This window comes from Entelurus aequoreus, linkage group LG11, assembly GCF_033978785.1.
Source record: "Entelurus aequoreus isolate RoL-2023_Sb linkage group LG11, RoL_Eaeq_v1.1, whole genome shotgun sequence".
NCBI lineage: Eukaryota > Metazoa > Chordata > Actinopteri > Syngnathiformes > Syngnathidae > Entelurus > Entelurus aequoreus.
Genome location: NC_084741.1, coordinates 15,021,141 through 15,033,293, shown reverse-complemented (window position 1 = coordinate 15,033,293; position 12,153 = coordinate 15,021,141). Strand labels below are relative to the sequence as shown.

Sequence of the window (12,153 nt, the reverse complement as noted above, 5' to 3'; positions counted from 1 at the left end):
ATATATATCACAACAGACTCGTGATCGATATCAATAAAAAAATGCATTCGATTAGGTATATGTATTTTTTGGTCGGAAGAAAGTTAAAGTACCACTGATACTCACACACACACACTAGGTGTGGTGAAATTACTCTCTGCATTTGACCCCTCCCCTTGTTCCACCCCCTGGGAGGTGAGGGGAGCAGTGAGCAGCAGCGGTGGCCGCGCTCGGTAATCATTTTGGTGATCTAACCCCCAATTCCAACCCTTGATGCTGAGTGCCAAGCAGGGAGGTAATGGCTCCCATTTTTATAGTCTTTGATATGACTTGGCTGGGGTTTGAACTCACAACCTACCGATCTTAAGGCGGAAACTCTAACCACTAGGCCACTGAGTTGGGATGCAATGTGAAACTTCATTAAAATGATCAAAATAGCTAAAATATGACATGTTATTATGATTGTTACTACATTACATGTATACTTATAGCATGTATATAAAACCTTGGAGGGTTTTTTTAATAGTGCTTTATATTTTCTGCTGGATCTACTCTCTGCATTGTTTGGCTTTTGTTTATTTACGATTTAGAATGGATTAAAAATAAAAACATGTGATCTTGTCTTACATAAAGATTGCGATTGATCGGCAAGATTCCCACAAAAAAAAAAGTGCAGTTCCGCTCAAAAGGCTCAACAACAAAAAAAAACTTTACAGACATAAAAGCCGCTGCAAATTGTTTAGTTCAGGCCAGTGTTTTTCAACCACTGTGCCGCGTGAGATAGTCTGGTGTGCCGTGGGAGATTATGTAGTTTCACCTATTTGGGGTAAAAAAAATTTTTGCAAACAAGTAATTATAGTCTGCAAATAATGTGACGGTGCTGTCTAGAGCTCGGCAGAGTAACCATGTAATACTCTTCCATATCAGTAGGTGGCAGCCGCTAGCTAATTACTTTGTAGATGTCGGGAACACGTTGTGTGACGACGAGGGTTTGTCGTCGTATCCCACGCTTAAACCAAAAATAAACAAGAGGCGAGTGCCCCTAAGAAAATGCATTGAAGTTTAGGGAAGGCTTTGCAGAACAAAACTAAAATCTAACTCGCTACAAAGTAAACAAAAACAGAATGCTGGACGACAGCAAAGACTTACTGTGGCCGGGGTTTGAACTCACGACCTACCCATCTCAGGGCGGACACTCTAATGGGAAGTTGTTACTTCATATTCTAAATTCATATTTATCGGTATATAGTAGTGTTGTCCCGATACCAATATTTTGGTACCGGTACCAAAATGTATTCCGATACATGGGTAGGTATTTTGAACATTTTTGGGACTTTTGCCGACTTTTCTCACTTTTCTCCGCCACTTCCCGTGGGACTTTGCTGGGTGCGTTTTGGACATTTTGGGCATCCCGGGACTTGCACGGCCGGTGGCGGGAATCGTGGGACTCGAACCTGGGCAGGTATTTTGAACATTTTTGGGACTTTTGCGGACTTTTCTCACTTTTCTCCCCGCCTTCCCGTGGGACTTTGCTGGGCGTGTTTTGGAAATGTTTTGCATCCCGGGACTTGTGCGGCCGGCGGCGGGACTTGTGGTACTCGAAACTTGGCAGGTATTTTGAGCATTTTGGGGACTTTTGCCGACTTTTCTCACTTTTCTCCCCCACTTCCCGTGGGACTTTGCTGAGTGCGTTTTGGACATTTTGGGCATCCCGTTACTTGCACGGCCGGCGGCGGGACTCGGACTCGAACCCGAGTGTGATTTTTGAAAATTTTTGGGACTTTTGCCGACTTTTCTCACTTTTCTTCCCGCCTTCCCGTGGGACTTTGCTACGTTACAGTAATCGAGACTTAACGAACGCATGAATAATGATCTCAGCATCACTGGTGGACAAAATGGAACAAATTTTAGTGATATTAGATAAGATAAGACCTTCTGGAGGAAAGGTCTGTGGTCAGATGAAATATTAACATTACTGTATGTATACTTTTGACCCAGCAGATTTGCTCACATTTTCAGTAGACCCATATTAAATTCATAAAAGAACCATACTTCATGAATGTTTTTGTGAGCAACAAGTATGTGCTCCAATCACTCTATCACAAAAAAATAAGAGTTGTAGAAATGATTGGAAACTCAAGACAGCCATGACATTATTTTCTTTACAAGTGTATGTCAACTTTTGACCACGACTGTATAATAACTTTTAGAACAAGGAACTTACAGAAGGGATCCTAAAAGTGTTAACGGGATTATTTTGGTACCGTCACAACTTGATTGAATGTTGAATATTTAGTGGTGATGTTGAAAGTCCTTCACCAGAGTCTTGACCAAAGTGTCCCGTGTGTCCCTCAGACCCAGCTGGAGGCCCAGAAGGCCACCCAGGACTTCCAGAGAGCGGGCGAGGTCCTGCGCGCCGCCAAGGAGACCATCTCCCTGGCGGAGGAGAGCATCCTGGAGGAGGACCGGCGCCACTTTGACTCGGCCTGGCAGGAGATGCTCAACCACGCCACCCAGAGGGTGGGCTTGTCACTCCGCCTTGACTTGTGAGTCGCCCGAGTTCATGACCTCTCATTGGCTCTTGCAGGTGATGGAGGCGGAGCTAGAAAAGGTCAGAAGCGAAGCGGCGCACAAGGAAACGGCGGCCGATCACGCGGCGGCCGTGGCGCGCATGAAGCAGCTGGAGAAGAAACTGAAGCGCACCATCAACAAGTCCAAGTAAGACTCCGCCTTGACTGCTGCCCTTGGTTGCCATGGTGATGACCTGACCGTTCCTCCTCCGCAGGCCCTACTTTGAGATGAAGGCCAAGTTCTACCTGCAGCTGGAGGTATGTTAGCGCCGACCGCACCGTTTAGCTCAGACCTGAGCAAACTAAGGCCCGGGGGCCACATGTGGCCCGTTAAGCTTTTCAATCTGGCCCGCCGGACATTCCCAAATAATTTTTTTTAGATGTTTAAGATGGAAATTGTAGCTGCCATTATGATGTGCAGTGATGTTTTCTAATGGCTGCAAGTCTTCAACTATACTAAGTATTTACATGCTTGGAATCTGCGCTTGTGGATGATATACTACAGGGGTGTCCAAAGTGTCCATTTTCGGCCCGCAGGTCATTTTTTAACGGCCCCACGACACATTCTAAAAATATGATTTAAAAAAACAAACAAACGTGGTCTAAAAGAGCAAACAGGTGAAATGTAACAAGAAAATGTTGCAATGTTTACTCTAATAACACAAAGCTGCCATGTAGGCTGTTTCTTTCTTTAAAAAATTATAATTAATCAAATTCAACATCATTATGAATTATTGACCTATTCAAGGCTCCAATTACGTCACATTAAATATTCCACTTTGAGATATTCTTTGGGGAAAATGTTGCAGATTTTGTGTTTGCCATATAAAAAAACTGAGCTGTTGTTTTTTAAAAGAAGGGCCTAAAACGAACAAACAAAAAACATAAACAACAATAAAACTTAGAATTGACGGACAGATCCGAAGCTGATCTCGAGATTATTGTGCTAAAAGTATTTAGTAAAAAAAAAAGTGTAATTTATTTTTTAACACTTTAATGAGTAGAACCCTATTGGATCCCCAATCATTTTAGTGGGATTTTTTTTCGCGTGTGTCATTGCTCAAAAAATGTCAATGTTATGAGTTATTGACCTTTTTAAGGCTCCAATTATTTTATAACCTCAAATATTCCACTTTAAAATTTAATTGGGGGGAAATATTGCATATTTGGTGGGGTTTTTTTCCATAAAGAACCTGGGTTTTCTTTGACAAAAAGGGCATACAACTTAAATGTTTAAAAACGTTTTTTTGACAGATAGACCTAATGTTGATCTAGAGATTTAAACTTTGAATAATAATAATACTAAATAATGACACATTTTTTTATATTTTTTTGACTAAAACTCTTTGGGTTCAAGCCTGAGTAGCGGCCTAAATGTATATTTTTGTATTTATTTTAATTTTTTATTTTCAATATTTTTTTATACATTTATTGTATTGGTTTTTAAAATAAAAAATATCAAAATGGCCCCCGCTTGCTTTGATTTTTCAGTGTGCGGCCCTCAGTGGAAAAAGTTTGGACACCCCTGATATACTGGTAGTTACTAGGGATGTCCGATAATGACTTTTTGCCGATATCCGATATTCCGATATTGACCGATATCAACCGATACCAATTTATACAGTCGTGGAATTAACACATTATGCCTAATTTGGACAACCAGGTATGGTGAAGATAAGGTCCTTTTTTTAAAACAAATAAAAAAATAAAATAAGATAAATAAACTCAAAACATTTTCTTGAATAAAAAAGAAAGTAAACCAATATAAAAACAGTTACATAGAAACTAGTAATTAATGAAAATGAGTAAAATTAACTGTTAAAGGTTAGTACTATTAGTAGGGATGATACTCGAAACCGGTTTTCCCGGTTGAACCGAGTCCTCAGACTCAAATCCCTTTTTGAGAACCGGTACCCGTTATCGAGACCACTATAGTAAAGAAAAAGAGTTGGTTCTTTATTCGAATCCCTGGGAACGAAACGAGTCCCGACCAGAAATGCCCCGTGGGGCATCACAAGAAATGACGTCACGTAGCTCAGTCATTAGGCGCAGATAGCGAAAGCAGGAAAAACAATGGACCGAAAAAAACGGCTCCATTGTGTAATAAAGTTCAAAACAAAAGGTATAATCCAATGAATAACTTTACTGAGAGATTTGAGCAGGGTACAAACACATGACCAACACTTTTACGACCAACATAGCAACCAGGCTAGCAACGCACCTCTTTTACGGCAGCTGTCGCAACGTTCTTAAAGCAACCGCAGCACATACATATATATACAACACATCTCCCTTTTTTAACTTTTGTTTTTCTTTCCTTGTAAACGTTACAAAATCACACTGTATATGTGTTGTCTGTCTAATTATAAATAATGCAGACGAGGCGTGTTGGCTGAGTTCTTGACGTTTACTTTCACAGCGTGCTCAGAACCTCATTCTTAGCTGCAACACTTTTCGGGGCTACCACGCATGCTTGTCACTCCCGTTGCATGCTGGGTAGTGTAGTTGTTATATTCCCTAGCTCATAACATCACATCTTTCCCCCTATAAAGAAATAATGTTAACTCAATAAAGTGTATTTCTTTTTTTAGCTTAAACTTTTCATTTTTTAGCATTGTAACCACATTTGCAAACAACTTTTCTCTTCATAGAATTTTCTTTCAATAAAGAAATAAAGTGCAAAAATGTCAAAGCATCATAACAAACAGTTATGTCAAATAGCAGCAGAAGTGCACTTTTTGGAGAGCTGTTTTCTTTTCAGTTTTGTGCCCAAGGGACTGATTTTATTTAACACTATATTATTATTTATACACCTATAGTGATCACAGAGACAGCTTGTTTTTGTGTTACTGTATATATTTGTTTTTCTGAAAAATCCCACTTAATATACTTTGGGTAACAACAGTCAATATTTATTTATTTTATTTTATTTTTTTAGGGGGGGGTAACAGTCAATATTTATTTATTTTATTACATTTTATTTTTTTCTTATATAATAAAAGAGAGCTTTTGTTAAACCAAATAGTTTTTTTTTTCCATATACAACAACCTATCTGGACTCGATAAGACAATCGATAAGGAATCGGTTCGCTAAGAGGATTCGATAATAGGCTCGAACTCGATAATTTCTTATCAAACGTCATCCCTAACTATTAGTGGACCAGCAGCACGCACAATCATGTGTGCTTACGGACTGTATCCCTTGCAGACTGTATTGATATATATAGACATGCACCTGGGGATAGGTTGATTGGCAACACTAAATTGGCCCTAGTGTGTGAATGTTGTCTGTCTATCTGTGTTGCTGCGATGAGGTGGCGACTTGTCCAGGGTGTACCCCGCCTTCCGCCCGATTGTAGCTGAGATAGGCTCCAGCGCCCCCCGCAACCCCGAAGGGAATAAGCGGTAGAAAATGAATGGATGGATGATATATAATGTAGGAACCAGAATATTAATAACAGAAAGAAACAAACCTTTTGTGTGAATGAGTGTGAATGGGGGAGGGAGGTTTTTTGGGTTGGTGCACTAATTGTAAGTGTATCTTGTGTTTTTTATGTTGATTTAATAAAAAAAAACGATACCGATAATAAAAAAAACCCGATACCGATCATTTCCGATATTACATTCTAAAGCATTTATCGGCTGATAATATCGGTAGGCCTATATTATCGGACATCTCTACTAGTTACTACTAATTACAGTGTTTCCCACACATTCATTTATTTGTGGCAGCCCGCTACGAGAGAATTAAAGGCCTACTGAAATGAATTTTTTTTATTTAAACGGGAATAGCAGATCCATTCTATGTGTCATACTTGATCATTTCGCGATATTGCCATATTTTTGCCGAAAGGATTTAGTAGAGAAAATCGAGGATAAAGTTCGCAACTTTTGCTCGCTGATAAAAAAAGCCTTGCCTGTACCGGAAGTAGCGTGACGTCACAGGAGCTAGTATTCCTCACAATTCCCCGTTGTTTACAATGGAGCGAGAGAGATTCGGACCGAGAAAGTGACGATTACCCCATTAATTTGAGCGAGGATGAAAGATTTGTAGATGAGGAACATTACAGTGAAGGACTTGAGAGGCAGTGATGGACGTATCTTTTTTCGCTCTGACCGTAACTTAGGTACAAGCTGGCTCATTGGATTCCACACTCTCTCCTTTTTCTATTGTAGATCACAGATTTGTATTTTAAACCACCTCAGATACTATATCCTCTTGAAAATGAGAGTCGAGAACGCGAAATGGACATTCACAGTGACTGAACATGTAAATACACGATTAATAATATTCAGCTTTGCGAAGCTAAAAAAAATAGAAGCTAACCTAGCTACGTAGCCAACGTGATAGCATCTGTCTCAAATGCAGATAGAAACTAAATTAAAAAAAACCCTGACTGAATGGATAGACAGAAGATAAAAAATACTATTAAACCAAGAACATGTAAATACACGATTAATAATATTCAGCTTTTCGAAGCTAAAAAAATAGAAGCTAACCTAGCTACGTAGCCAACGTGATAGCATAGCAGTCTCAAATGCAGATAGAAACTAAATTAAAAAAAAACCCTGACTGGATGGATAGACAGAAGATCAAAAATACTATTAAACCATGAACATGTAAATACACGATTAATAATATTCAGCTTTTCGAAGCTAAAAAAATAGAAGCTAACCTAGCTACGTAGCCAACTTGATAGCATAGCAGTCTCAAATGCAGATAGAAACTAAATTTTAAAAAAACCCTGACTGGATGGATAGACAGAAGATCAAAAATACTATTAAACCATGAACATGTAAATACACGATTAATAATATTCAGCTTGGCGAAGCTAAAAAAATAGAAGCTAACTTAGATGCGGCGGCGGGCTTACTCACTGTAGTGCGTCTGCTATCCTGCTCAAAACACAACACAACCTCCTGGTGTTGGTGTTGCTGTAGTCCGCCGCTCCACCGATCGCACCTACAAGTTTCTTATTTGCAGTCTCCATTGTCCATGAAAAATGCTGTTGCTAACGACGCTAAGGCTAATTTAGCAACCGGACCTCACAGAACTATGATAAAACATTAGCGCTCCACCTACGCCAGCCAGCCCTCATCTTCCCATCAACAGCCGTGCTCACCTGCGTTCCAGCGATCAACGGCGTGACGAAGGACTTCATCCGTGGGTTTGGCGGCAAGCATCGGCTAGGCGTAGTAAGTAGTCCTTGTTGTGTTGCTGTAAGTATTGTACTTAGCCGCTAAGACACCGATCGATCCCACCTACAACGTTCTTCTTTGCAGCCTCCATTGTTCATTAAACAAATTGCAAAAGATTCACCAACACAGATGTCCAGAATACTGTGGAATTTTGTCGAAGAAAACAAGAGGCTTTTCTATGGGGTCCAACCACTTCCGTTGCTTTTGTGACGTCACGCGCATAAATCATATCCAAAGGAGTTTTTCAACCGGAAGTTTCCCGGGAAATTTAAAATTGCACTTTATAAGTTAACCCGGCCGTAATGGCATGTGTTGCAATGTTAAGATTTCATCATTGATATATAAACTATAAGACTGCGTGGTCGGTAGTAGTGGCCTTCAGTAGGCCTTTAAGGCCGCCACAAAAAAAAAAAAAAAAAATGTTTGTGTCCTGTCCAGCTTCTCAGGTAAATCATATAGTTGATGTAGATGCCCATATAGGCTGTTCAGATTTACTTTACAAAAGAGAAGTGTATGATCAAGATTTTTCGAGCTCTTTGTTCAGTGGATCAGATGTTTGATGAAGCTTTGTGTCTATCTACCACCACTACTGTTTTCTGTTTATTTACTGACTGTGGCAGGACACCTCTGCCTCTGTTTCACTTTATGTTGCTGGTAAATAATATGGTTGTAGTAGTAGGCTAAAGTTAAATTATTTAGTATGCACTAATTAAAGGGGCTGAGCTTTAAGATACATTTTAGCTTTAATATTTTTATGAGATGTATTTTTTTGTAAGAACCACAATTAATAAATATATTTCAGTGAATAACTTATTGTTCAAATCGGTATATACATATGTACATAAAGTGTAATTATATTGTAAAATGGATGGATGGACGTTTAAAACAAAACTGTTATTATTAATTAGTAAGTATACATTTTTTTAGCCTTTTTAGAGAAAATCATATCATTGTAGTAAATTATTCGATGTCATGGTGACCACGCCCATAGCCACGCCCCCACCGCCACAGGTATCTTGGCAGTTTATGGGAAACACTGAATTAGTTACTATGGTCATCTAATTAGTTACTATGGTCATCTAATTAGTTACTATGGTCATCTACGTCACAGCAGCTCAGACGAGGCACCAAGCAGTGTGGGCGGGGAGCGTTTCCACAGACGCGGAAGGAGATTTTCACGACAAAGTTCTAAAGCTTAGTGATGTAAAAGATTGTAGGTGGGGTTTATTTTGTACCCTCCGCGTTCATATTTCACTGTTTGTTGCATTTTTGTTGCCTTTCACTTGATTGTAAAATATGTCGATCGAACGGGGGTGTGGCATTCATATTTTGTCAATATTAAGTGTTTTATCCTTAATAGAAAAATGTAAAATTCCATTACGTCATGAAGTTTTTAGCATTCAATCAGACATTATTGTGAGGTTTTGTTGATCAAAATAGATATAGCGGCCCCCAGACACATTTTTTTCCTGTAAATGTGGCCCCTGAGTCAAAATATTTGCCCAGTCCTGGTTTATCGGCACGCGCTGACTCGCCGTCTCCCCCCCCCCCATGCAGAACCTGAAGAAGACCGTGGACGAGCGGCAGGCCAAGCTGTCCCAGGCCAAGGCCGAGTACAAGGCGGCCCTCAGGAACCTGGAGACCATCTCTGACGAGATCCACGAGCGCCGGCGCAACTCCGCCATGGGCCCGCGGGGGCAGGGCGTGGGCGCCGAGGACGACAACGGCGTCGGCGAGGCGGACGCCGCCAACTTCAAGATGGAGTCCGACGGCATCTCCAGTAAGACACGATTGCACCCGCCGTCTGGTTTCCTGTTTCTGCGGCGACTCGACTCCTCTCTGGCGCCCCCTGCAGTGATGTCGATGTGTCTGGACGACGAGGCGTGCGGCGCCGGCAGCGTCACGTCGGAGGAAGATTCGGAAAGCCGCTCCACGTGCAGTCTCACCTCCACCCGCAGCAGCCCTCAGGACCTCCTGTCCTCCTACCTCTTCACCTCCGCTCCGCCCTCCAGACCCTGCAGCCTGGACCTCCCCGCCTCCGTCTCCCTGTCCGACTTCGGCCTCATCTCGCCCGTACTCGGCCCTCGCAGCGAGTGCAGCGGAGCCTCGTCGCCCGAGTGCGACCTGGAGAGAGGTGAGTGATGGGGAGGAGGAGGCGTGGCCTATTTACACTTTGTACACACCTACTACAATACTTCATCTGGGGATTTGTCAAAGTCACATGACCTCTTTGCCCTGTTTTAGTGTTAGGGGGAAATGTTGGACATGCCTTAGTGTGATGTCATCTCTTTGGCCACACCCACTTAATTAGCATTTAAGATCAAATCGATAAATGCTGTGTTTATACTGTAGGTGATGTAGTAAACACTTTGCACTTCACCTACTGCATGTACTTAGTATACTTAGTATGTACTACTACAATAGTAATAGTACTGATGAGTACACTTTGCACGTCACCTACTGCAGGTACTTAGTATACTTAGTATGTACTACTACAATAGTAATAGTACTGACGAGTACACTTTGCACGTCACCTACTGCATGTACTTAGTATAGTTAGTATGTAGTACTACAATAGTAATAGTACTGACGAGTACACTTTGCACGTCACCTACTGCATGTACTTAGTATAGTTAGTATGTAGTACTACAATAGTAATAGTGCGTAAATCATGTAGTAAACCAAAGTACACTTTGCAGTTCACCTACTGCATGCACTTAGTATAGTTAGTGTGTAGTACTACAATAGTAATAGTACTGAAGAGTACACTTTGCACGTCACCTACTGCATGTACTTAGTATAGTTAGTATGTAGTACTACAATAGTAATAGTACTGACGAGTACACTTTGCACGTCACCTACTGCATGTACTTAGTATAGTTAGTATGTAGTACTACAATAGTTATAGTACTGACAAGTACACTTTGCACGTCACCTACTGCATGTACTAAGTATAGTTAGTATGTAGTACTACAATAGTTATAGTACTGACGAGTACACTTTGCACGTCACCTACTGCATGTACTTAGTATACTTAGTATGTAGTACTACAATAATAATAGTGCATAAATCATGTAGTAAACCAAAGTACACTTTGCACTTCACCTACTGCATGCACTTAGTATAGTTAGTGTGTAGTACTACAATAGTCATAGTACTGACGAGTACACTTTGCACATCACCTATTGCATGTACTTAGTATAGTTAGTATGTAGTACTACAATAGTAATAGTACTGACGAGTACACTTTGCACATCACCTACTGCATGCACTTAGTGTAGTTAGTATGTAGTACTACAATAGTAATAGTACTGACGAGTGCACTTTGCACGTCACCTACTGCATGCACTTAGTGTAGTTAGTATGTAGTACTACAATAGTAATAGTACTGATGAGTACACCACTTTGCACTTCACCTACTGCACGTATTTAGTATAGTTAGTATGTAGTACTACAATAGTAATAGTACTGACGAGTGCACTTTGCACGTCACCTACTGCATGTACTTGGTATAGTTAGTATGTAGTACTACAATAGTAATAGTACTGACGAGTGCACTTTGCACGTCACCTACTGCATGTACTTGGTATAGTTAGTATGTAGTACTACAATAGTACTGTACTACTACAGAGAGTGCGTACATCATGCAGTAAACCAAAGTACACTTTGCACTTCACCTACTGCACGTATTTAGTATAGTTAGTATGTAGTACTACAATAGTAATAGTACTGACGAGTGCACTTTGCACGCCACCTACTGCATGTACTTAGTATAGTTAGTATGTAGTACTACAATAGTAATAGTACTGACGAGTGCACTTTGCACGTCACCTACTGCATGTACTTAGTATACTTAGTATGTAGTACTACAATAGTAATAGTGCGTAAATCATGTAGTAAACCAAAGTACACTTTGCACGTCACCTACTGCATGTACTTAGTATACTTAGTATGTACTACTACAATAGTAATAGTACTGATGAGTACACTTTGCACGTCACCTACTGCAGGTACTTAGTATAGTTAGTATGTAGTACTACAATAGTAATAGTACTGACGAGTACACTTTGCACGTCACCTACTGCATGTACTTAGTATAGTTAGTATGTAGTACTACAATAGTAATAGTACTGACGAGTACACTTTGCACGTCACCTACTGCATGTACTTAGTATAGTTAGTATGTAGTACTACAATAGTTATAGTACTGACAAGTACACTTTGCACGTCACCTACTGCATGTACTAAGTATAGTTAGTATGTAGTACTACAATAGTTATAGTACTGACGAGTACACTTTGCACGTCACCTACTGCATGTACTTAGTATACTTAGTATGTAGTACTACAATAATAATAGTGCATAAATCATGTAGTAAACCAAAGTACACTTTGCACTTCACCTA

The 12,153-nt window shown here is 40.4% G+C and overlaps 1 protein-coding gene across 2 annotated transcripts in view; it reads left to right on the top strand.

The window, feature by feature from the left end:
* The window catches only part of sh3bp5b (SH3-domain binding protein 5b (BTK-associated)), a 49,053-nt gene that overhangs the window by 29,631 nt on the left and 7,269 nt on the right, over positions 1 to 12,153 (top strand). For both annotated transcript variants that reach the window (XM_062062590.1, XM_062062588.1), the window contains 5 exons: positions 2,335 to 2,499; positions 2,567 to 2,697; positions 2,765 to 2,807; positions 9,306 to 9,528; positions 9,604 to 9,882. In XM_062062590.1, coding sequence (XP_061918574.1) covers positions 2,335 to 2,499; positions 2,567 to 2,697; positions 2,765 to 2,807; positions 9,306 to 9,528; positions 9,604 to 9,882 — 841 coding nt within the window. The remainder of the gene's footprint in view (positions 1 to 2,334; positions 2,500 to 2,566; positions 2,698 to 2,764; positions 2,808 to 9,305; positions 9,529 to 9,603; positions 9,883 to 12,153) is intronic.